This window comes from Camarhynchus parvulus, chromosome 2 (assembly GCF_901933205.1).
Source record: "Camarhynchus parvulus chromosome 2, STF_HiC, whole genome shotgun sequence".
In the NCBI taxonomy this organism is placed as follows: Eukaryota; Metazoa; Chordata; class Aves; order Passeriformes; family Thraupidae; genus Camarhynchus; species Camarhynchus parvulus.
This window is the reverse complement of record NC_044572.1, coordinates 49,460,636-49,486,960: the sequence shown is the minus strand read 5'-3', so window position 1 is coordinate 49,486,960 and position 26,325 is coordinate 49,460,636. Positions and strand designations below refer to the sequence as shown.

Genomic DNA, 26,325 nt, shown 5'->3' with positions numbered 1-26,325 from the left:
AGAACAAAACCCCCATCAAATACATGTCCCACCATAAACCCACCGAACTCACAATATCAAATCAGAACTGTCCTCATTTCTATCCAGCAGAAGCCCTTTTCCACAACTTCCAGCAAAGACACTGCACTTCCAAACATTTCACCTGGGAAGTACTGCCTTAAAGCATACATAATAGATGAAGCTTGTGGTCACCTGCAAGCTTCAGTTTCCCCTGAGAGAGAAGGTGCCCTTTATAAAGGCTAGGCCATCAAAACTATCAAACGCAAGTGTTTTACTTCTCCAGACAAAATCCTTTAACACCGACAAACCCTGTCGAAAACCTTGGACTTAAAATGTCTGTCGTTGCCTCCAAAACAGTTTCTCTTTTTCACACTAAGTTGTCACTCAGGAATCCACACATTCTGCCCAGGAGCAAGCTAAAATTTACTCAAACAAGTACAGTTTTAACTTAGTTTCGAAAAGGCACATCCAAACGCTACTTAAACACTAACTTTGTAAAACCTGGAAAATAATCAAAAGGTAAGGAAACCGCCAAGTTGAATACGAACAGAGACCTACACAAGGAAAGGCAAGGAAAAAAAAACCCATCATTAAAGACACAGTACATGGAAAAAACCCCATCACTACACAGAAACACAGAATAAGTACTGAATAAAGTACAACCATATTACCACTCTATTAACGACAACGTTTACCTGGTCGAGAAAGAACCTTTTTAAACCTGGCAGGAAACACCTATTGTTTATCACGACAGAACTACACTTGCCGAGTCTAAGACGACCATAGTTTGGAACGTAGGGTCCGGTTACACCCCGAAGGGACAGTGAAATATCAGTTTTAGGGCAGGGATTTCCCATATAAAGGGAGCAGCACCCCGGCGCAGGCAGCTGCCCGCCCTTCCCGAGCGGCCACCTGCCAGCGGCACGGGAGGGCAGGGCGGGAGCCCCTCCGGCACAGGCCCACGCCTCGGGAAAAGCCTAAGGAATTAAAAAAAAAAAAAGGAAAAAAGAAAAAAAAGGGAGGGAAAGGAGAAACTCCGTCTCCTTCCCGCGCAGCCTCAGCCTGCCCACGGCACGGGCAGGGCTGCGCGGCCCGAGGAGGCCGGCGGGGACGCGGCGCCCAGCGGCGGGGATGCGCTGCGGGCCGAGTTACCTCATGCTGTAGGCACCAGCTCCCAGCTCCTGCCCGATGCCCGAGAGGCTGGCGTCGAAGTCGTGCACCAGCCCGGACTCGATCACTTCATCCATCTTCAGCACCCACGCCATGTTCCGCCGGCCCCGCCGCGCTCCCGCCGCGGGAGGAGCCGGACGGGGCGGAGCCGCTCGGCACCGGCGCCGCCGGGGAGGCGGTGCCGGGCGGGCGAGGGGGCTGGAGGAGACGGGGGAAGAGCGGGGAAAAAGCACGTGCGGGGCGGGGGGACGGGGGCGGCTCCGCGCTCAGCCCCGGGGGGGCCCGTTCCTCGCGGCGCGACCAGGGCGCGGGGTCGCTCTCAGCATCCTGCGCCCGCCCGGCCGCCGCGGGGCGCTGGGGACCGGGCGGCCGCCGCCTCCTCCTCCTCCTCCGACCGGACACTGCCCAGCACCGCCGCTTCTGCCGCCGCCCGAGCTCCGACCCAGCCCAGCGGCGCCTCCCGCCGCATCATTCGCAGGTGGGAGGCTGCGGCGGCAGCAGCAGCAGCACCGCGGGCGCCCGCCGGGGAGCCGCCGCCGCCGCCGCCGGAGGTCACGGCCGCCCCGGGGCTCGCGCCCGCCGCTCCGGCGCGTCCCGCAGCGCCGCCGCTGCTCACGACAACATGGCGGCGGCTTCCACCCCCGAGCCCCTGCCGAGGCGGTGCCTGCCCGCCGCCGCCGATTGGCTGGGCCCCGCCGGCAGGGCCAATCGGGGACAGGCGCGGAGGGGTGAGGGGGAAGGCCGGCCAATGAGGAGGCACTTCCTCACGCCAGGTGACGTCAGCGTGACGAGAGCGAGCGGAGCCTGCGCTCCGCTGCGGGCCCGCGGCATGGCGGGAGCGCGCCCCGGAAGCGGCGGCGGCCGCAGGGGCGGGAGCGGGGAGGGGCGGTGGCGCCCGGGCCTGGCCGGAATGGCCGCTGCCTTCCGGGCCCCGACCGCTCCCCAGAGACCTCCGCGGCCGTGGGTCCCGCTCCCCGCCCGGAATGGCGGCTGCCTGCCGAGTCCCGACCGCTCCTCAGAGACCTGGGGCCGGGACTGCCCTGCGCAGCCGCGGTCGGTGCAAGGTGTCCCTTCCCATGGCTGCCGGCATAAGCTTTAAGGCCCCTTCCCGACCCAAAGAGTTGCATGGTTGCTTTTTCCAGAGAACACCGAGAAAAACAGAACACTGAGAAAACAGCCAAACTCCATAGAATCACTGAATATTCTGAGGTGGAAGGGATCCTCGAGGAACAGGGTCAGGTTGGAAGGGACCACACTGGGCCAGCTGGTCCAACCTCCCTGCTCAGGCATGGACACCCTGGAGCGCATGGCACAGGATTGCATCCAGATGGTTCCTGAATATCTCCAGTGAGGGAGACTTCCACAATATCCTCTGTGGGCAATCTGTTCCAGTGCTTGGTCACCCACACAGTAAAGAAGTTCTTTCTCATACTTACGTGGAACTTCCTGTGCATTGGTTTATGCCCGTTGCCTTTCTCATCCTTTTGCTTGGCACCACCAAGAGTGTGGCTCTGTCCTCTTGACATCCTCCCTTCTGATAGTGATGCATACTGATGCAGGCCCCTCTCTACTCTCAAAAAAATTCCCTTCATGTTTAACAATTCAGAGAATACTTACATAATTTTAGGATTTCATTATTACTCTTAATTTCATTAAAATGTTATGTCTGGAGAAAAAACTATTAAGACAGATCGCTATTAAGACTGTAAAATGTATTTTGATGCTATAGTAACATACTTTAAGTACAATTGCACAAGTTTTGCAAAAGATAAAGGCAGGCAGGCCCTAATTTCATTAATGGTGAATAAAATGCCAGCTGTTGTTCAAAATGTGCATATGTCATCCTCAAAGATAAAGAGAGGTACGCACACCATGATTTATGATCTTCAAAGGCAGTTTGTAAGTTAAAATGTCTGCCATCTTCTCAAAAAAAAAAGTACTGGTGTTTTTCCTGTTGTAATTGCTGTAAGAGTTCTCTGCCTGTCTGGGCAGAGATGAACAGTTCATCTGCATGTATGGAGAAGCTTAGAAAAAGTGAACTTTATTAAGAAGGCAAGGGCTCATGGACAAGCCGCTAACATGGGCACTAGCTACCATGTTACAGCTTTGAGTGAGAAGAACTGAAATTACCACAGGCAAAATTCCTCTTTTATGCCTGACAAGATGACAGCAATACCCACAAGCAGAAACAACAGAAACCCCCATTTTTGTAAGTTTTACAAAAGAAGGTTTGTGGGAAACTTAAAGTAGTGCACTTTCTGCTTCTGACAGATAAGGCAGGCTATAAGACCAGAGAGGCCACATACAGTTTGATTTATGCATAGCAAAACTGGTTTCTCTGCTTACCAGACCTATGGTAACATAGTTACATAGCAGTTACGAGATCATAAACTGGTGGTTTTTATACTGGGAATTGTTTTCTTTTGACATAAATTCCAATCATTCCTGAGGGCATCCTGAGTGGACACAGTGAAACCCATCCTCTTGCATTTCAGTCTTTAAAAGTTGGGTGTAGCTTGTCCATGATAAACAAGGTGACTGCTAGTATTTCTGCAGATGTTATCTTTACCCATTTTAGGACACAAAACGCCCTTTTTCTGTTAAAACATGAATATTAAAGGGGAGGTATTTCTTCTTTAGCATTATTTGTATCCCTGGCTCATTCAGAACAAGATTTTCTGTAGAGGTGTGCATTGTTTGGTTTTTGCTGTTTTTAAAGTACAGCCTTGTGCTGTGTTTCTTTGGGGCAGGTTCCTTGATCAGGGCCATTCTCACATCCTCAGCTGAGGATCAGCAATGCACACAAATTGCTTGGGAGCAAGCCAGACCCACAAGTCTAACCTGTCAGAGATGACACTGCTTGTGGCCCTGCCATTCCATTTCTGCAGACCCAGTGACTGGAATTGGAGACATGGTGTGATGGAGAGAAAGTGCAGGCAGTGCAAGTCTGATTTTGCCAATAGATTTGCAAAAAAAGCATTCCAAGTACAGTTCTGCTGGGATATGGGGATCCTGGGACATTCCTTTCTCCATCTGCTTATCACCACTGCTGGCTGGCATCCTCCCCTGAGGCTGATTGCTTCTCTACCAGCCTCACTGATGCCCAGATGTGGGACTGAGGTGTGCTGTTTCACTAAAGGTGCACTGAGGACAGACGCAAGCAACTCCGTGATTAAGAGCAGACTGAAGCCTCATGCCTGAACTGGTTTGTGTTCTTTCTCCTCAAGGCAGTTGGCCTTGAGGGGCAATTTCATTAGAGATCACCTCCTGTACACAGCCCATAATTGATGGAAGGGTCCCCCCCTACGCTGCATTTCAATCCCAAAACACAGATGCAGGCTGCCATCCAAACCTAAAGGCAGCTGCTCAACAGTGTGTGGGAAGAGCAACTTTAGAGGGACTCAAATGGCAGATTTTTAGATAAGGGTGGGAAAATAGAAGGGAGCAAAGGCAAGGCAAGGAAAGGACATGGTGAAAACAGGCCCTGAGAAAAGCTGTGAGGGGATCAACCTCCTTGTGGCTGAAGAAGGGAAGACTGGAGGAGTGAGTAGACACTTTCCACCCTCACTTTCCCTTGTGGTTTGCTTCCTTTTGTGCTGGAGCCATGAGTGTCACTTGTAAACAAGGTGGCAACTTGAGCACCCGTCCTTCATTTCTGCTTTATTGCTTGAGTCAATAGAAACAGCACTGTGTTTGCTATCTATTTGTGTTAGCCAATCTAAATTTCAAATCACTCTCACCTTTGTACTGAGATGGATTGATTTTATAAAACTCCACTGCAGTTTCATTAGTTTCAGGCTTTGGAACCCAAAAATAGCCTCAGTTCCTTTGGGTTTCTGTTTGGCTGGTTTGTTTGTTTTAAAATCTAAAACTTTACACATTTCTAGTAAAAACATGCTACTCAACAATTCTGCAAGAGAACTAGTAATGCTGTGATGCAGCAATAGTTGTAAGGCTACCAATATAGTAAGAGCCACATCAAGATAAATTATTAAACACTGTTATGTTTATGTACATTGTATTTAGCCAAAAAGTAATAAGCTAAAGTTTAATACAAAGAGTGAACCACATTATAAATTGAAACTTAATTAACATCAAGATTATCTGTAATCTGTGAGCCTAGCTCTTGTTGAAGCACAATCATTTTTAATTATAAGAAAATTTGAATACTGTACACAAATAATATTTCAATCATGCAGAGGTTAAGTAGGTTCATAGCTCACAAGAATATGCTGATGCAATAAGCTGTATATTGCATGAGAATTTCAATGCAAAGCATTTAGCCTGCACTGATATGACAAGCAGCCCAAACCCCTGGTCCCACAGATCAGTTGAGCTCCAGCAAATAATCAAAGCAGATATGAGACATCAAGATATTTCTAAGTTTGTATTATTTCATATAAATGGAGTTTTATCAACAGACTACAAATGTAATTTAAAAATCCCAGCCAACCAAACCAAACCAAGCACATCTGTGAATATCATATTAAGCAGAAAAACATTCCTAACACTATTAGCAGCATTGTAGGACTACTGCAAAGTAGATCTCCACCATTTTGGCTCTACTGCTCCAATTACTTTCAAATCACCATCTCTATTTGAAGGCTTCAGCTTGTGGATTAGCAAAGATTGCATGTACACTCTGCATTCCTGTCTATTATAGCATTATAATTATAATTATTATGATTAAAAGTCACCCCCATTCTTAACTTACCGCAAGTAGCTGTTGTTACTGGCGGGATACTGGTGGTGGTGATAATGTTCAGGCTGGCTGTGCCAGAAAAGCATTTTGGGGTGAGGTGAAGGTGAAGCATTGTGTTCAGCTAAGAGATGGTCGCTGCAGTGATGGGAGATAGGAAAAAGAAAACAAATACTCAAATTCAGATTACAGTTGCAGTTGAGTTGCTCTCAGGCCTCAGAAGAGGCAGGCAGCCGATGGCTTTGGCTGCTCCCCACGTGCTCTCCTGCTCCCCAGACTCGCTGTGCTCCTGCTGCTGCCCAGCTGCAGGGCTTTTCTACTACCAAAGTGGCATAAGTGCAGCTCAGAGCTCACCAGCATCCCTGTTTCTCTCCTCCTGTCCCCCCACACTGTCCTAGAGTGTCAGTGAGCAAGCTCTGTGTTACATAGCCAGGGAAAGGGCTGTTTCACTGCAATTGGCCTCAGAGGGGCACCCAGCTCCCCCTTCACACAGTCCAGAGACCTTGAACACTGTAACCTGCATGGGCACCACTGACTGCAGAGAAAAAGAAAAAAGGTGGAATACACAAACACCTCTCTAAGGGAGAAAGATGCCTTCTCAGCAGTGTTTAGATTGCAGCCTTTTTGCCTATTCATTTCATTCTGGTGGCAGGCAGACTGCAACCTTATAGTCAGTTACCTTCTTGCCATGAACCAAGATTAAAAAAGACCCCAACCTAATGATGCAAACACTGTCAAATTGCAGGAAAAATATTTACTCCAACACCACTCTTCACACCCACACTTTAGGGAAAAATCATATTCAGATGTAAACCAGCTGCTTGGTGCACTCAGTGCCATTTGTTTACTGGAATTTGCAGCCAGGACTGCAGTATCAATTGTAAAACACACAAAATAGTACAGGTTGATCTTGGAAAGATCTTAACACTCAGAAGTAATAGGAGGCACACATCCAAAATCCTCATCTGAAAATAGTTACCTGCAGAGGGCACCCATTCTGCTTGAAAAAGGAAGGACTACTGACAAATAGTAGTAGTTCATTGGTGACTTTGTTATTTTTGTGGTTCTTTTTTTAAATACCAGCTCATTCTATAAAATGATACTTGTAAAACGTATTACAATATTGTGGCAACACACAAGCTATAAAAATCAGGACATCAGAGAGCAAGATTCTGAGAAACAAAAAGGAATTATTTAATACTAAAATTATAATAATATGTAGCAGCCAAAAAAGCTTCAAATATACATAATTGGTTGGAGATTTTTTAATAGCATCTCAGACAATTCTCCCTTAATTTACTCTATTTACTTAACATCAAACAATGCAAACAAAAATTAATCACAGAATGGCTTGGGTTGGAAGGGATCACAGAGATCAGGTACTATGGGCAGGGACTCCTTTCACTGCACCAGGTTGTTCAAAGTCCCACACAAGCTGATCTTGAACACTTCCAGGAACAGGGCAGCAACAATTTCTCTGAGCAACCTGTTCCAGCATCTCACTACTCTCACTGCAAAGAATTTCTTTCTAATATCTAATCTAAACCTACTCTCAGTTTGAATCCATTCCCCCTTGTCCTGTCACTACATACTCAAATGTCTCTCTCTGTCTTTCTTGTGGGCTCCCTTCAGGTACTGCACGGCTGCAGTAAGGTAACCCTTAAGCCATCTCTTTTGCAGACTGAACAAACCCAATTCTCTCAGCCTTTCCTCACAGGAGAGGTGCTCCAACCCTCTGATCATCTTGGTGATCTCCTCTGGACTCGCTCCAAGAGGTCCATGTCCTTCCTGTGCTGGGGAACCCAGAGCTGGATGCAGCTTTCCAGGTGGGGTCTCACCAGAGTGGAGTAAAGAGGCAGAATCATCTCCCCAACATATAATAATACAGAATAATAGTAGAGGAACTGTAAATGTGGGATGAGAAACAAACACCCCCAGGTGACACTGCCCAGGAAAGCAGACAAGAATTGGGACTGCTGCCTTAATGATTCTTAGAGATTATTCTCCTCCAAGTGGCACAGAAGTACCTCAAGGAGGGCTGTTATGACACAGATCTGCTTGTGTACACAAATTGATCTTTGGTCCAGCAAGGATGAAAGCTGGATGAGTCTTTTCAAGGTTAGTTGTTCCTCTTACACATCTCTGAAACCACAGACTTGAAACAGGCATCCTCGCAGATGGAAAGGGCTGCACATGTCCCAGTGATCACTATTTTATTTTTTAAATAATTATTTTGATTTCAGTGACTGTAAGAAAATAATATATATCCTGGAATCCAGTTAGCTCCATAAACCAGTAAACTGTAAAATAAAGGTACTCTGTCTTCAGCCCTAGATTTTGGCAGAGGAGTTAAATGCATGCAGTGCATTTATTTGGAAGCTCCATTTCTATCTACACTGATTATTCTCAAGAAGAGAACTACACATGCCACAAAACACTTTCACAACCTTCCCCTGGTGTTTACAAAAGCTTCTCATATAGAGGGCAGGCATGTTTTGTTCTGTGACTTGTGTTTCTGCAAATGGAAAGGGTAATACCACAGATTCCCTTTCACTCGAAGAGCTCTAGCACAAAATGGCTCCCACCTCTCTATGCATATCCCACAGAGCTCATGTGGCTTTAACTGGTCCAACACTTTTTGTCCTCCCCAAACAGCCCACTGCTTTTGACAGATGCTCATTTGTCAGAATGCAAATGAGAAGGAACACTGCAGTTTTGATTAGTCTTTTTTTTTGTGAAGTCCAAGGCAGAACTTGGGAGCAAAAGCATTGAGACACCTATTTTTTGTCTTTAGCATAGACTTGGTTCCTAGCCCTTTTAGACTTCTGATATTTTTAAGTAACACAAACACCATGTATTAGGGCTGCAGATTTGTTCTTAATAACAAGATAAACAATTTGCTGTCACTGAAAATAACCACCCCAGGGGAGCCCAGGCAAGCAGTTGCAGATTCAGCAGGTCTGGGTTCAGCCCACGTATTCCGAATGCAGAGAGCAAGCAGGAGCTTTAGTTCTGTGATTTCAGTTCTCTGTCATTAGCTTGCCCAGCTGTTACCAGAGCTTTGACTCTCCTGACCACAACAGAAGGCTGTAATGAAACACAGGAGCATCACAGCAAACGTGCCCATTCAGTGTCTTACTTATTTGATTATTCAAATATTACCCTTATGTGGACAAGTGAGTCATCGATAACACCCAAAAAACTACTGCCTCGAGGAGATGGGGTGTTTGTAGGGACAGTGAAATAATGGCAGCTTTTCTGATCTAAGTACCTGCTTCTCACAAAAGGTAGAAGTCCCAAGGCCCGTGTGACAGGTGTCCCTCATGGTATGCAAACTATTTCATACTTGATAGTGTGACTACAGAAGCTGCTGCAAAAAATCATCCTATCCCACTGTGACCACTGTCCCTGATGGTGTAACAGAAGCAAAGCACAACCAGGTCTTGTGGATTTCTATGCAAAAGCACTGTGAAAGAGGAAATTTTGCCTTTTTTTTTCCCTCCAAGTGTTGACAAGATGACTATCAATCTTGATGCTTTGAGTTCCTTGTATGGAATGTAGTAGACAGAGCATGTAGAAAAAAGTTATTAAAACTAATTATTATTCAAAATAATTCAGTGTTCTTTTTCTTTGTCCTATTCAGAGTCTTGTGTTTTGACTGCTCTCTGTTGTGAACAGCATATGGGTATAGCTTCAAGTACACTGTGACTCAGTTTTGAAAATCAGGATAAACTTCCCAAGTTACATCTAAATCTGGTATTTTGTCTTGTGAAACACTGTATATTCCCCACACGCACACCTGCTGCCCTTGACTAACCTCTAGACATAAAGGTATGTGGTTACACGGTCCTTCAAGTTTGGGGACAAATAAGATGATTTTTTAACCTTGTACTGTTTATTGTTATGGGGCTATTTTTTTTTCTTGCTTTATGATCTGCCCAGTAAGTACACAGATCTCAGCGAAGGAGGACTGTATACACAAACAACAAGACATTATTTATTTAAAACATCTCTTGCTCTAAGGCTTGTGTATGGCATACAAAGTCCAACCTGAAATTTAAGGTGGGGAGGCTCATGTTTTGCTAATGGGTGGATATGAAGTTAAGTACTTTAGCATATAGTACCTGATAACTTTATTGGATTTTTTTTCCCATGAGTTGCATTCAAAATGATGAAGGTCTCCTAAGGCATCACTCAACTTGCTAATCTTTTTTATAGTGATCAGACTCCTCATATAATTTTTCTGATTGCTCTTCTGAGAACTAAATCAATGACCTTAAATACTGGCATTATAACCAGTTACATATGACCAAATGTCATCTTTGCTCTTTGCTTTCACAAGTTAAAATTGTTCTACAGACAACACATGAAAAACTTAATCAGGCACAATATAAGACACTGTGAATTCAGTATCTATTCTGAAAATTTTATTTAATGGACGTTTTTACTGTCCAGTGATTTTTTTAAAATACTAGTTTTCAGTTTAAAGTCAGAATAAAGTTTTATATTGATGCAGAAGCAATCCCTACATACTTCATTCCCAAAACAGAGTTGAGAAAAGTATTGTTATTTTGATGCATCCTGTTTGGTCTTTGGACTCTTTTTGGTTGTACAGAGCTGCTGCCTAATGCAGGGTGACCTTGGATAACAGTGAGTTAGCTATCCATGTCTAGATTTTACTCCTGGCTTGGATGGGCTATGAATCCATCATACATCTCTATAAAAGGTGCTGACACACATTTCTAGCCCCTCTATTTTTGAGAGCACAACTCCTCTTTCTCTCCTATACACCTTGTTAGTGAGAATGTATTCCCTCCTACTGCAGTGAGCTTAAACAATGCTGGGTAACAGCCACAAGCAAGAATAACTTCTGCACGTGATCCATCCCTGCACTGACCTGCAGTTCTCCACACACCTCCTGACACATTAAGGGCTGACCCAGCCCTGTCCTTTTGCTGTGTCTGGTCATCTGAAGGTGGCAGAAGTACAGGGTCACTGCTGACAGCCTGAGAACAGCAATGCACTGTGTCCATGAAGAGCAGCAGAGGATGAGCAGCAATGCCCCCACATGCTCTCCATCTCCACCTGCAAACTTTAATCTGGATTCTTAGATATTCTAGGTGTTGTAATTCGTGCCTGTTGAATGCTGAAGGACTGCTGCATTTACCAGCCCTTCTTCTGTGATACAGAACTCTTGAGAAGGAGGCCTGCTAACAAAAATAAAGGGGAAATGGGAAAACCTACAATGAACATTTTTAGTAGAACTCCCAAGTTCCAGTAGTAGTCTTAGGTCAGTGCCAGCATAGAGACAACACAACACACCACAGGATATCTGACAGAACTCTGCTTGATGCATAACACTGTTGAGCATGCCAAATGCTTCAACAGCTCCTTCTGAGCATTTTGATCAAATACATCACCTATGTGGCAGACCCTGTGAACTTGCTTCAGTGTCTCCTTCATATGAGTGCTCGCTTGGAGAAGTAACTTCATATGTAAAGGAGAAATATGAATTGCTTCCAATGCTCAACTGTCAGGTTACAAAAAACATAGGTTTGGCTGCTTCTGAAGAATGCAGCAGGATATGCTCCTTTCCTCATGGGGTCTTGTCCCCTTTTAAGAAAGTCTCCATTGCCAGGAATTCCTAGTCTGTAGTTTATTCCTCCATAGTCATATTCTTCACATGACCTACTTCTAAATCTCAGGATGCAGTAAGGTGCTGAGGTATGAGCTGAGGAATAAATGCCTTAGTGACTTCACACCTTACAAGATGAAGCATGGCAAATATTACCTTTGCTTTCTTCTGTTTTATCTGCTGCCCTTTAGGAAGACCATGGCCTACAAAGAAACCTGTAATATAGAGATCATTTGTAGGCACTGAGATTTTGACAGCATCACTAACCAGGGAGTATTTTGATTTAACCCATTACATCATACCTGAATCCAAACTTAAGCTAGCAGGTTTTATGATGGTGGCAAAGGGTGGAGTCCATTTTATTTTGAGTCAGAAGTCTGTAAAGATGGACAAGTTCAAGTTGTTGTTATTCTGCTATTCTGGGCTTGGTAGCCTAAAAATGAGTATTTGGACTTCCAGACTGCTGTGACAATGTAGACTGCCTGACACAGAGCTTGGTTATTCCTCACTCCTAATGGACTGATTCCCTTTTACTTGAGGCTCTGAGGCAGCTTTGGTATCCTGCCAGGTCTAACATTTTCTAGCATTGGGCTGGCTTGGGTTTGTAAATAAAGTCCGCCAACATCAGTATTTGCCTCTCAATTCCCAAAACAGAAAGCAAGACATAGTGTATTCCAAGAAAATTCCCTTCCTAAAAACTTTACAAATCACAAAGGGGCATTAAGGTTTTCAGAACATTAGCTGCAACATACAAGGGGTTAAATAAATTAAGTATATACACCATCTATTTTTCCTCTTATTTTCTAGCAACCCTGCCTTTTCCACCTCCTAACAGTGCAAAAATCTTCTTACAGGGCTCAAGCAGTGGTTAATTAATAATTTCTGAAAAAAGGCAGCCTCCAACAGTATTAGCTCTGTTTAATCTGGCACTTTCTGAACAATCAGGTAACATTCAACTTTTATTTCTTCTCTAGGGTAGGTACAGACTATAATAAATGGTGATGCATGAAAATTTCTTAGGGAAAGCAGGTAATTTTGTCTTGGAAAAGTATTTCAATTGATTAGTTGGCCAACATGGCCGTAGCTGTCACCACAAAGATCAAAACCAGCATCAAACAGCTCAGAAATTCTTTAGGAAAAATACAACCATCTCTAAAAGACATTTACTATAGTATAAAAATGCATCTGCATCAGTTTAAGTTGTGCTGAAAGGACACAAAGTAACAGGCCAGAAATCACTATTTTTCCAGCTTAGAGGCTTTTTGTGTTCGTATACCGTTAGGTACGTTTCACATGTATTATTTCAGACTAGCATATAAATTAATTAAGGGTTTTTAAACATGCTGATCTGCAATTTCAAATGGAACACGCATCCATTCCCCTACCGGCTTGCACTTGAGCTGTTTATCCAAGCTGAAAACAAGAGTTTCCTCATCTTCCCTGGTATTTTGACATGAGCTGTATGTGCTCAGGTTAAACACACTGTGCTAAGAAACAGGTGGGTGCTCTCCTATTCCCTCCCCCACCACTGCCCCCATACAGGCAGACCCTCTCAGCCCAGGACAGACATCCCTTCATTGTCTGTCACAGGCTTGTGAGCCCTTGGTGTTGCTGGAGGACCAGTCTGAGATTATTCCAGACAAATCAGATTGGGGAATATATTAGGGAAGCTCCCCCAAAGGTATTCTGTTGGCTCTGCCACAGGCAGAGATGAATAGATGGTAAGGAAATACCTAAACCAGTCTAGCTGACTTTTGAGGATATCTGTCTACTGCATAACTTAAATCTATATATTTCTTTTTAACTGCTACAGGTGCTCCTTGGACAGACAGGCACTGCTTTTGAATTTATCCTGACATAAGGTTATCAGAACCATCTCCAGTACTGGCTGTAATATGAGTTTACACAGGTCCAAAGATCAGCGTTGGTGGACAAGATCATGATCTAGGTAAGAAAGGATACTGAAAAAGAAGACTTGTAAAACTGTGATGCCCAAGATCAAGTTCAGTTACCTTTTCACCTCCTATCTGATACCAGTAAAAGTGGTTATCAAACATTTACATGCATGTATGTTCCTTTTTCCACTGAAAAAGTATTTTCCATGTTTCACCATCCATAATTTTTTCCAATCTTACCCCCTCAAAGTATTTCCACTAGGATCACTTACATCTATCTAAAATGCATCAAAAGTGACAGAATTTTTATATTCAACAGAAATCACACAGTATTCAAAATCGCTTGCAAATTTCTTAGTAAATACACTTACTATCCTAAAATCCCATCAGCAAATGAAGAAACTTCTTTATCTGGGATAATCCAAGCTGCACAGCTTGGAAACTGAGCTGTTAAAGTACACTAAAACATAGAAACATAAACAAAATGTAGGAAAAGAGTAAGTGAAGTTTGATTTTTTGCCACACTGGCAAAATTACTTCTTCAAACTTCCCACATTTCGGAAAATCTTCTGTGTTTTAACAAAAGAGAAGAAAACATATAAATGATGATGCAAATCTTTAAAGTACGTACATTTAATGAGTTGGAAAACTCATGTGTGGGAGAATTTAAAGATACTTTTTAAAGTGAGCTCAATATAAGTATTGACTTTTTTCTTACCTGGAAGTAGACTGCAATTGCAGCACTCATCAGTTGACTGTTTTAACTGGGAGAAAACAACAGATATTGTTCTCCAAATAATCCTCCAGTTCCAAACTGCTTATGCATCCCCACCACACTGATGTATATTGTTTCTCTGTGTTTGTTAAGTCCCAGCCTAACACACTGCAAGTTATCACAGCCAGTGGAACCATTCTCATTCGCCTCCCATAGGGAGTAACTGTAGTGTAATTCAACACATCTATTTCTCAAAATTATTTTCTCTTTTATGATCGTTTCCAAAGGGACAATGCCACATTCAGCATTTGAATTCCTTTGCTGAAAATTCAAACTTGTGAGCACTTTAGGCCTGCATTCTCAATAGAATTTTTTCATGTGTATGTTTGTGACTTCAATGTTTAAACATGGACAGAAACCATTAAGAATATATAAGTGTTTTAGGATCCAGATGTTTGTTCTTTTTGCTCTGTGACTCAGACCGCAAATAATAAACACAACTCAATCTGTTCCAACCTTTATCTTCAAAAACAAAAAAGCAAGCCAACTCAGGAAAATTTACATGATCAGCTCTCCTTTCAATTTACATTTATTATCCCAACTTCCTTGCTAAGACTTCATCTGAACATAATGTGTTACTCGAAATTCTTTAAAGCAAATGACATCCAAGTCTGAGACATCCACAATATTCATTTCCCATCCTGATTCTGCATGTAGCTTTTCTTCTCCTTCCCCTTTTTTAAAGCCCAAACCCAACCTTTAAGAATTACATTTCAATATTCAAATGACTGCAATGACCTATCTTTACAGGATATTAGAAGGAACATATAGAAATCCTGTCTGAAAGAACAGCAACTTATAACTGTCCTATTTTTTCCCAGATCTTTATGCTAATCCATTGGAGAAACCACCTCCAGCAGGAACATAAGGCATGACTAATCATTACTTGAATTTAACTGAGCTAATATCTACCTATAATATAGGAAATGAAGGCAAAAAGCAATGCAGTGAATCTGATCAACTGGCTGCTGTGGAAATAATTTTCTGAATTACATTCTGATGGGTTCACGCAATATAAACAGATTCTATCTGTTTACAAAGATAGCAACCCCATCTCTGCTGGAAACAAAACTAGTCATATCATAAGTAAAATATTCATTTAAATATATTGCATTGAGATTTTTAATACATGGGATATCTTCACTTAAAACATTTAAAGACGGCTTCAAAGCAAAACTGATGAACAAACTTCGGGTAAATATTTTCCTCCCCGCTACCTGGAGCAAAATTTTTCAGTCATATAGGGGATAAAAAGCATATCTTTTGTTCACATGTAAAAAAACTAGATTTCATCCAGAATATATACTGTATGTTTCAATAACTTATATTTTCAGTATGAAACAGCATCTTCAAAAAGATGACAAGTAACAGTCATCTTGCAATGGTTCTCTGAAAATAAATATTACCTATACAAAATGCAGGAATAACATACAGGGCTGTTAAGCTTAGAGTTCATGCAATTTTTTGACGTGACTTTTTGTATCATTAAAATGTAAAAACTACAATACTGCAGACTGAAAAATATTTTTAAATATTAAAAAAATAAAATGTAAATGATGTATCATGTACAAATAAATGAAATAATAAGCAAAAAAATCTGCCTAGATGAAGGAAACTGTGTTCATAAAGATTCTATTAATTTTTTAAAAAATTTGTCTAATATACCTATATTCACAGCATGTTCTCAAATGCCAAGTCAGATTTAGTAACAAAACTATATAAAGAAACATCATTTGGATGCACAAAACATGAAGATAAATCTTTTTAACCAATGCTGTATGAATCACATTTATAATTTTTCTTCTAGCATGTGATCAAATAAAACAGAAAAACCAGAATGTATACATTGCTAATCTTTTAAGTAATGTTATGTACATTTTATTGCCAGTATATGCACAATGGTAAGCATAGAACTATAAATACACAATGTAATTAAACAGTAGAAAACAACAAGGATGTTACACGTAACAAAGGAAAGAAGGAGGAGATACTATTTTCTTCATGTAGCTGCTAAAAAGGGCTAGCAACGAGTTATGACAGTCTTGGATTTAAGTCTTTACATATATTTCTACAACTTTTCCTCCAAATAAATCTCTGCAATGGCATTGCTTCTTTAATAACCACATCTTAGCTCTTTCTATTGCATTCACTTCAAACTAAAGTAGAAACAACCTTTCATGTTAACTACAAGCATCTGACTTAATTTTTATTCAGTTTTGTTTTTCAGGGTTCCTAGCAGGTAAAGTATGTAAGTAGTTTCTTATGATACTTGGCTGCAATGTTGAAGAATAGAGTTTTAAATACACATTAAGTGATAATTTGGAAAAAAAAATAAAGATTTTTCTGTAGATAGATCTTCTACTGGGTGCTATATGCAGCAGCTCAGTCAAAAATTAGTCACCCTGAAGAGGTAGAGAGAATTTTAGCCTAGCATAGATCATCATCCTTGGCACCACTATTTTCTCTCTTATCAGGATACACTTCCTCCAACTAGACAAAATCACAGTCAAAGGGAAAATAACAACAGGAAAAAAAAGTTCCACTATTCCTGGGAAGGGCATTGTTTCATCCCGTTTCTCACATAATTAGCTTGCTGCTTATAAAAAAAAAAAAAAAAAAAAAGAAAAAAAGGAAAAGACAACATTTAGGGACACATTTACTTATCTTTGTTCTCTTTCCATTATCAACTTCATAAATACAAAGAACCATTATTCACAATATACTAACTCTTTTTCAAAAATGGAAAAACAAACCCTTGAAACATTTCCACATCTTAATCCAGATGGGTCTTGAGGATGCTATTCAAGAAAACCATGCAAATAATTTGGTGCAGCTTTTCCTACTCATCCAAAATATATATTTTTCTTTAAATTAAAAGGTGGCGAGATCCATAGCATTTGTGACTATTCCCCCCTCCCCCCATTTAAATTCAATGCAGAAAAATCTTGGTGCTTTTCGGAAGGTAAGGAATAAATAGTTTTCTGCACTGTTGTCATAAGATCCCATGTGAGTTACAATACAAGACTACTTGTTCCAGCAATTAGGTTGAGAGGAAACATTCTAGTGATAAAGATAAATACATACTGAGCATGCTTGGGCAGAGCACTCCATTCTGAAGCATCCTGCTTGAAGAACGAAAGGTGACAAGAATGGTTCACGTCCATCAAGTGACCATGAACTCTGCCGCTCACCAGCAGGCTGCCACACTGCCACCAGCTCAGCAGTGCAGTGCTGCCCTGGCAGGGCTGGCTCTCACATTAAGAGGTACTGGTTGTACCAGTCCTCTGCTGCGCACACCAAATTCTTATTTATGCAACAAACATACAACCAATGAACAATATCACTGTGACAGAACTGGATTGATCCAGCTTTCTTTTTATAGGCATATTTCTCAATCTCCAGAATATCCCAAACAAGCTGTAAATAAGATGATGAACCACCAACACAGTGAACGAGTCTTACTGCAGTTCAGACTAGTTCAGCCTTGTTTCACATCACTTCTTGTTTCTAGCAAAGGACATGATGCTCAAACAAAATAGCAATAAAAAAGTAATGTTATCTGCAGCTGAAGAAAAGCAACAGAATTTATATTTTAACTTCTGAAGCTTAAAGCATACCTTTTTAATTAGCATTAAAAAAACCTTTTTTTTTAATACAGTAACACTGGCAAAAGTTAATGGGAAGACACAGAGGATTATGAACAGGGTAACTGATGGATAAGATTATTTAAAATTTTTATTCTGCTTTGATCAACTGATGTTAATACTGTTTTTCCTTAGATTTGGAATAATTCCATTGCAACAGTCTCATGCAGGCTGAGGACAGCCATTGGTTAAAGGAAAAAAAAAAAAAAAACCAAAACCCCAAATAAAAGAAAAATAACAGAAGAAAGGGGAGGGGGGGGAACCAAACAAGAAAAAAGTTCCAGAAGTTGCATGTAAGGATTTTCCTTTCACTGAAGAGGGCCTTGCCCTTGCTTTAGGAGACCTGGTTAACTCTTGTCAGCTTCATTAGCTTTGTCCAGACATATCTGCTGCTGTATCCCCTGCTCCAGAGCCTGTTTGTGCACGTTTGATGTAAAGGTTCAATAATTTCATCTGCAAATTTAAGCCAGAAATTAAGTCTGTTTAGTATCTGCAAGCTGTACAGACTGACTACAGGAATGGTACAACAAAATAAGACATTAATCCTTTTTCTTTTCCCTAAAAGCAAAATTGTACTTTACACAGTTGTTCAAAAGAAATATACATGACAATGAAAACATCAAACACAAGTAAAATTTGACACAAGGGAACTGCTCAAGCTTCTCTAAGGATGTAAAGAATATGATATCAAGTAGCTAGATTAAGATAGATGGCATATCTTCCTCCAATTGTAATGCTTTTCTAAATATGGTAGCAGTTTGGGTTCCTTTATCTTTTAAGTTACTGCTGAGGTTTAAGTCTCTAGTCAGAAATGCTAATGCTGGTATGTACTAAAGCTTCCACTGTTGTCTAGAATCGCTTTAAATATGATCACTGCCAGAGACTGCTTTAAAGATTGAACTGTCTTATTCACAGACACACAAAATTAATTGTCCGGTTTTACTCCCAAGGACAAAGAGATTCACAACTGTCATATAGCTGTTTAGATGCAAAAAACTGCATGAAAAAGATGTCAATGAAGTCATAAGTATCCTGAAACAAAAAGGACCAGAGACTGGTTCTTACTATTTCAAATTAGAGATACTGAAAAGACTGGCGAAAGCAAAATAACAAGGAGGAAGAATAAATGGAACTGCTGTATGTAACATGGACATACTATGTTCCTTGTTTTTCAATCAGAACTTGCATGAAAACAAAGACAAGAAACACTGATAGGAAAAGCCTGCTGGATACAGCCATTATCACTGCTACCAGCATACAAGGAACTGACTGCATTAAAAAGTAGTAAGAAACATAGTTCAGTAATGATCTTCATGCAAAAGTTTGCACACTTGCATATAAAAGACCTGTGGACTCTCAGTTCTGAATATTTTACAGTGAAGCCGTATTAATACAACTGATGATCTCTTTCAACTATACACTTTGAAACTTTCTGGCAATGACAACCAAAATGCAAACTCATAGATGCATCAATTATGAGCCAAGATTTCTTTGAACCATATCTTCTACTTACTTTACTGCCAGTGAGTTGACTGAGATGTGGTTTTAGTTCATCACCAATTACTGCATGAATGGCTACAAGGCAGAAAACACATGCCTTACGAACGCTGCTCTCTGAGTTATCATAACCCTAGAAAGCAATAAAATTAACCTTAATACCTTATCAGTTAATGATTAAAATCCCCAGAAAGCTATTTACTATAATAAATACATTGAAGTCTATGGGAAATTTAAGCCAGTGTAACCCAACGAAGCATTCCAACAAAAAAAACCCCACACAAATATAGAGCACGCAGTTAAAAAGCAGACTGAATATTAATAATCATTTTCCATTGATAATCATTTTCCAGGGTGAATTTAAAATCCACACAGTCCTGTTCATAAGTTACACTGAAAACAGAGCTGCTAACATGCAATAGGTGAGCACATAAGAGAACCTTTTTAGATTATACAGGTATTTACTTAGAGCAAAAGACCACTCACAATTTAGAGCTTCCTGGCTCTGAATTAAGAACTCTCTTAACAGCTAAAGACTCTTTTGCTAACCCCCAGCTCATTCTTCCATGATTTTTGTTTTTTTTGCCATTTTTCTATCACTCCATGCCTGGCTGTCTCGCTGAGACTCCCTTCCCTAAGGGCCTCTTCTCTGCCTCTATTTTCCTGCAGCTGTATGGCTGGATCACACTCATTAAAGACAGAAATGTGCAGACTGCAGCTGCCAACTCTAAAGAGTCTTGATCCATGAAGGAAATTAATGTATTTTGGCTCTTGATATGATAAAAAGGTGGTAAAAAATTCAGTTTTAAAAACAAAGGAAGAGAAAACTTGGATATTCTTCTAATTTTATTTAACTTTGCAAAACTGCTTCTTTCCTCTTGCCTTCCAAAAGCCCCAGCTGATGAAACCCTACAATTATACACAAATAAAACATGGACAGTTTCACATCAAATTATGGAACTTGGAAAAAGGTACAAACAACAAAGAACTATCTTAGAACTGGAAGTATCTACCAAGCTTACCTATAACCAGGACTTTATATCCTACTGAGATTTCCTGAGTCCTAATCATGGTTATAATTTAGCTTCCTGCTAATCAAAGAGATTATTCCCACTATTGAAAGTAATTTTGGGTCAAGGCAGCCATCAACTATCAGACAAGTGAAATCCTTCATAAGAACCAAGTGATGCTATTGTTTAAAAGTCTTTGCAACTCTTACGTATACAGTTTCTTTTTATTAGTCTGTTTGCTTCTTCTTTCCTCTTTCCTTACCTGTATTAGACCTGGCACAATCTCTGGTAAAAGCTGAGTAAGGGTTTCTTTAGATACTCTTTCTATAACTTTTGTCTGCATTTTGATTGCAGCCAGATTAATGGGGTAATCTGCAGTTTGGATAATTGGACAGAGAACTTTGATGCACTGATCTGGGCTAATGGAAGTGGCCAGCATGGAAGCAGCTTCTTCAGCAGATCTCACCACCTATTGAAAGAAAAAGACACAGAAAAGTGATTTGTATAAGACTTCTACTCTGTGGTCTGTTTTCTGACAGCAATGGTCCTGAGCATAAACACTTTCTATCAAGACCTCTGCAGTATTATAGAAATATGTAGAGAGTCCAGCCTTTGGACATTATTTTCTAAAACCACAATTCTTCCCAATACTCTGTGGCTACTATGCCCTTGGCAATACACATATCACTTTTTCAAATCTGCTTGTTTAATAGGATCTAAAATCTCTGTATTCTGCATACCCTCCAACTACATATTGAAGTATCACCACTTTTGTAAACCTGTAATTTCTTGTGTCTTGTGTCATTTGTTATTGCTTGTTGGGTCAGAGATCACTGATAAAACATGCTTTCGCATTAATTTCAAAGGTGTGTTTAACGACATGCCTAGATTGCTAATTGTAGAAGCCAATCGAGCTGTTTTTCTTCCTCTATGATTCTGAAAGAAACTGCGACAATAGAGTACTTTAACCCTGAATAATATGCAGAACAAGCAGAACAAGAATAATAAGGTAGGACTTAACAGATATACAAGCTCAAAACACAACAAGGGCACCACAGAGAAAATTAACATCTGATCTGCACATTGGTGCTGTGGTGGCATCTGCCATCTAACAAGGGGAACCACTGTATAGAATGAGTGGTATACAGTAAGGTACAAAAGCCTTCAAAATTTTCTCTCCATCCTTTACTCTCTCACTCCTAACACACAAAATGATGAGAGGGAAAAAAGCATAGGAACAGAGAAGGAACAATGGGAAAATGACAGTGTAATAAATACAGTGTATGAAACAAATCCAGAGAGCAAAGGGAAAAGAGAAATGAGTATCAAATGAGTGATAAAGTCATGGGATGGGAGGAACTGCAGTCGACTTCAAAGCTTGAAACTCCACAGTAAATTCCATAAAGTGCCCTTGCATGGGGAAGATGTACTCATTTAGCATAAACATGGATTCTTTCCACAGCATCAGTGACACTGATGTCAGAAGTTGAATATTGGGTTTGTTATTGTATCCATGCTTCCTATATTTACATGCATTGTCCTTTATTGTGTATGCAGGCATCACAAATAACTCTGAGCAAGGTTACATTTACCCTTCTCCTGAATCCTCTCACTATTCCTGGCACAAGCACCTCCCCCACTGACTTATTCCTCTGCATTTTCCCTTAACACCATTCAAAGCCATGCTCTCAAATGGAGCAGAATGGAAAGGGTTGATAACTCCTTTAGTCTCATCTCTCAACCATAAACCTCACTGCAATCCAAAGGATTGTTTTACATCTCTAGGACACTTATATTTGGCTTAAGATGCCAAACAAGGAAAAAGCACCTTTCAGTTATTCCTTGAAGAGCCATGGTGATACACTGTTGGTTACACACTCCTGTGGGATGGCACCCAAGGCAATTGTTATTAGGGATGATATTAACCATTCAAGATCTTTTAGAACTGCAGGGTTTTTTTTCTTGCATACCCATGTTAACTAATAACATCATTGTTATTAAACACATAATAATATGCTCACTATTAAAAAACTACTTCCTCAGTAAGAACTGATTATTTCACATTTTCTGGACAGCTCTTTCATTTTGTAATAATTTTATAATAATATAACCTTAAACAAATAAGATAACTGATTACTGACCTCCTTATGAGGATCCTTATGTGCTTCTAAGGTCTTCATGATTGTGAGCTCTGCATAATTCTTAAACCTTGCTGGCTGGTTTCTTAGAATTTCTCTTAGAACTTTCAGTGCCAAAGCTCTAATTGCATGCTAAAGATTCAATATTAAAATAAATGAGTTAAGTATCTTTAAACAGACATACGCTTTTAACATTTGTTCAGCTGCTGGAAAAATCTTTAATAATGGAAAAAATATCTGATTACGCTTTGCACACATATACAGGCTCAATCTAGTGTTAACAAATAAAAGTAGGAAAGAAATCTCTTCAATCTCTTTTTTTGCAGAAAATGCAGGTGACATATCATAAACATATTACTAAATTATTTTGACTTATCTACGCTACCCAGAAGTTGCAAACACAAGGGCTGATCAAACCATCATGCAGATACATTTTTTACTTTTTCTTTATACAATTATTTTAAAAATCAAACACAAGTACTAGTGTCTTTTTGATCCAGAGTAATTTCAGAAACATGGCCTTTGTAGAGAACTATTACATAGAAAGAACTCGGTCTCTTCACAAAGAGTATTACTGTATTTTAGAAACAAATTTTTAAATGCTTTGCCACACATGATGTTTTGATATTCCAGATTCATTCAGGGGGCTATAAACAGATAAGCTTTGAATCTCAGTGCAAAAATGTTTCATTCAATCTAGCATGTCAGAATCCACAAATAGGAATCCTGGAGAAGATAAGTATCACTGATGCCCTTTTCGCCATCAGAGGAATTGGACTTCATGGCATTTTTGTATTTCCGCAATTTTTTTGTTTTTCCACCACTAGCTGGAATTTGTGCCCTTTCTATAGCTCATACAAATGTCAAAGCTACTGAAAGTAAGCCATGTACTTTGTTAACATTCTTAACTGGATGTTTCTGAATTTACCTCTTTATCTCCAAGTGTTTCAAGCAGCAGCAGTAGTATGGTTTTGAAGTGCTCATCCCAAACACCAAAAGACTCTTCCTGAGTTAACTTCATGAGCTCATATAGGGCAGCCTTTCTTTCTTCAACTCTCTCATTGTGGTTTGATAACTCTTTCAGTAGCTCTGCAACCAGATCAGAATGGTCCATGGGAGGCTCTGTCAAAAAGGAATGCACAAACACAGTTACTGCAGATAATAATATTAGTGCCTGTTGTACAACTAAAGGATATATTCTAGTATGACTTGCTTGTTTTCGAGCATGCTTTTGTTTTTTCCCCCACATTTGCCTGCAAGCATTGCAGTTTGGCTACTACATTTTCAGTGCAGCCAACATTGTTGAACAAGCTAACAATCCCTCCCAAATCCCTATAATGACACAGCAAAAGCTCCCTTGCAGGCTAGTCTACTGCAGGAGGTTTTAGGTTTGCAGTACCCACTATGTACTCTGCATCCTTTTAAATCTGATCTAGACAAGAAGGGCCATCTTTCCCATATGACCCTTCCATTCAAGATGAAAAAAATTATTTTCTCTATTAGTATTACAGAATTGTTTAGACTTTTGTAAGCCATGATTCCACAACAGCTAGGTTGCTAAAACAAATGGGGGAAAAAAAGTACAATAGTTCTTGGTACAAAAGAGCTGAAATAAAGGCAAACCAGGGCTAATCCCACAGATCCCAAAACCAATTCATTAAGAGATGGCTCTGGATTTTAGTTGTTATTAGAGAGGATTCCATGAGAATGGAGAAAGACATTACTAATACAGCCTGTATTTGTAAACACTGGACTGCAAACAGAGTGATCTGCAAACTGTCAAGAAACTTAAATATGGTCTTGATGAAAACTTGAGCATCAACTTGAGTATCTTTATTCCATCACTGTGACCCATTTAGCCTTGAAGAAAGGGAAGCATATAGTTTCCATCTTTGCATAGAAACATTTGGATAAATTAATAGATATATGCCTTTTCCTAAGGAAAAAATTTGGAAGTTCTGGCATAGAATGCAAGTGCATTGCACCTTTCCTGAAATGACTGCATGTATTAACTAACACATGAAATACATCCTTCATAACAAATTAATTATATCATACACTGAGAAACCACAGCCCTTAAACTTACAAATGCTGTACAAAGCACTTGTACAAACAAAACAGTAAATGCTGAGTACTACAGAATTAAATATCTTAATATCGTACATCAGCTACTGTAAAAATCATGCTGGTTTTAAACCCCACATTCCTATTTGCATTCTGTTTTGCAGGAATAAACAGGAGCACCAGCACCTGAAATCAAACTACAAACACTTCTGCTGCCTCTGTATTAATAGATGATTAATGTTTGACTAAAGGGAAGACTGAAATTGCATTATGTCAGTTATTATTTAAAGCAGATGAGCAGAATGGACAGTAATTTTTATGGAAGCAACATCATTACTTTTACTGGCAGCACTCTTATACTTGTTCTACCAAACTGTAAGAATTATAGCATAGCAAATCCATTTTCAGGGAATGCATATTGACACTTCATTAGCAAAACTACTCATATCTGTTAAATAAAGTATTTTCATTGTAGTGTCATCTTAGACGGATGGATGGAAGGGTTAAAGAGAGGGGAAGGTAATAGCCATGTCCATGCAGGAATAAGGGGAGGAAATAAGCTTCAGTATCTATGGACTACATAACTGAAAAACACGAAGATAACCAAGAGGCATGTGCCTTTTCAGCTTGCCTTTTCCATTCTTTTGTATGACTTAGCACCCAGTATTAAACTTCCAAACATTCTCCAGATAAGAATGGAGTAGCATAAAAGAAGTCATGTTCGAAGTCTACACTCAAAATTTCTTTTTTAGAAAGGAAACAAAACACAAATGGAAGAGGAGCAGATATAACTCCTTCATTTGAATGCTTCGTCTGAATGAATTAAAATATGCATTAGAGAGATAAACAATTGATGAATAACAGCTCTTCTCAAACCAATCAAATATCCTTTTGACAGGACAAACAGTGTAGGGGTTAAAAGGGAACATGTAGGTATGTCCTGAATTTAGGGAAGATTTTCCTACTGCTACTCACAACATCCTAATATGAAAGCTATGCAAACGTGATGGCCAAAAAAAGCAAACAAAGCAAGTGCAAAACTTGATGAATCACTTGCAGGGTGACTGGATTATAAATGGCTTTCTATTAATCTAGGAGGATATGAGTGATGTCCTTGCTTGGATGTGTGCAGAGCCCGGTTCTGCTGGATGCTTCAAAGGAATGTGGAGCCAACTTAGAAAATCTGTAGATGACATCACTTTAAGGAGCAATCACAAACGTTCTGAAGAACAGGGTAAGAACTGAAAATTGTCATGTTAAATCAAAGGAATGGTCTGGAAGAAAAAAGATACCAAGTGTAAGGTGAGACACAGAAGCAGAAATCTTAAGCCCATGTACAAAGTGGGAGGTAAAAAGGAAGATGTTTGAAAAATGCAATCCATGGAAGCTGAAATAAATAAGCTTCTTTGGAGAACTACAGTTTTGCAAACAGAGACTGTGAACTGCTTTTAAGTCTGGAAGTGACTTGGAGAGCCAGGTTTCCCTGTGCTTCAGATAAAGAGCGTTTCCCTTGGGGAAAAAAACAAAGTGCAAGTGGTTGGAGGATTTAGGCTGTTACTCTGAAAGCCTTTTTACATAAGAGAAGCAAAACACTCAAATGTGAGTCATGTGAGGCACACTGTGGCATCTCCTCCACAGAAAATTTTCAACTGCCAGACAAATCATCTGTAAAATACACATGCCTGCCCCAGTGCTGTTGACAGAACTGTATGAGCAGCTAAGGTTTTCCCATCTAGCCTTGTATTTCCACATCTTTCTGTCAGTAATGCATGACAGGATAGCTGGGAATCAAGTACTA

At 40.4% G+C, this 26,325-nt stretch overlaps 2 protein-coding genes across 45 annotated transcripts in view; both read right to left on the bottom strand.

Annotated features, from left to right (window-relative positions):
- UBP1 (upstream binding protein 1) overlaps nucleotides 1-1,716 on the bottom strand; it is a 35,499-nt gene extending 33,783 nt beyond the window's left edge. For 2 of the 4 annotated variants that reach the window (XM_030944118.1, XM_030944117.1), the window contains exon 1: nucleotides 1,153-1,716. In XM_030944118.1, coding sequence (XP_030799978.1) covers nucleotides 1,153-1,265 — 113 coding nt within the window. In that variant the 5' untranslated portion in view covers nucleotides 1,266-1,716. The remainder of the gene's footprint in view (nucleotides 1-1,152) is intronic. The other 2 variants (XM_030944116.1, XM_030944119.1) reach the window with 2 other exon arrangements.
- A 12,903-nt stretch (nucleotides 1,717-14,619) lies between these two features.
- The window catches only part of CLASP2 (cytoplasmic linker associated protein 2), a 146,777-nt gene continuing 135,071 nt past the window's right edge, over nucleotides 14,620-26,325 (bottom strand). For all 41 annotated transcript variants that reach the window (XM_030971181.1, XM_030971182.1, XM_030971187.1 and 38 more), the window contains 5 exons: nucleotides 23,392-23,585; nucleotides 22,467-22,595; nucleotides 20,588-20,794; nucleotides 19,332-19,448; nucleotides 14,620-18,271 (listed from right to left, as the gene is read on the bottom strand). In XM_030971181.1, the coding sequence (XP_030827041.1) occupies nucleotides 18,185-18,271; nucleotides 19,332-19,448; nucleotides 20,588-20,794; nucleotides 22,467-22,595; nucleotides 23,392-23,585 (734 nt within the window). In that variant the 3' untranslated portion in view covers nucleotides 14,620-18,184. The remainder of the gene's footprint in view (nucleotides 18,272-19,331; nucleotides 19,449-20,587; nucleotides 20,795-22,466; nucleotides 22,596-23,391; nucleotides 23,586-26,325) is intronic.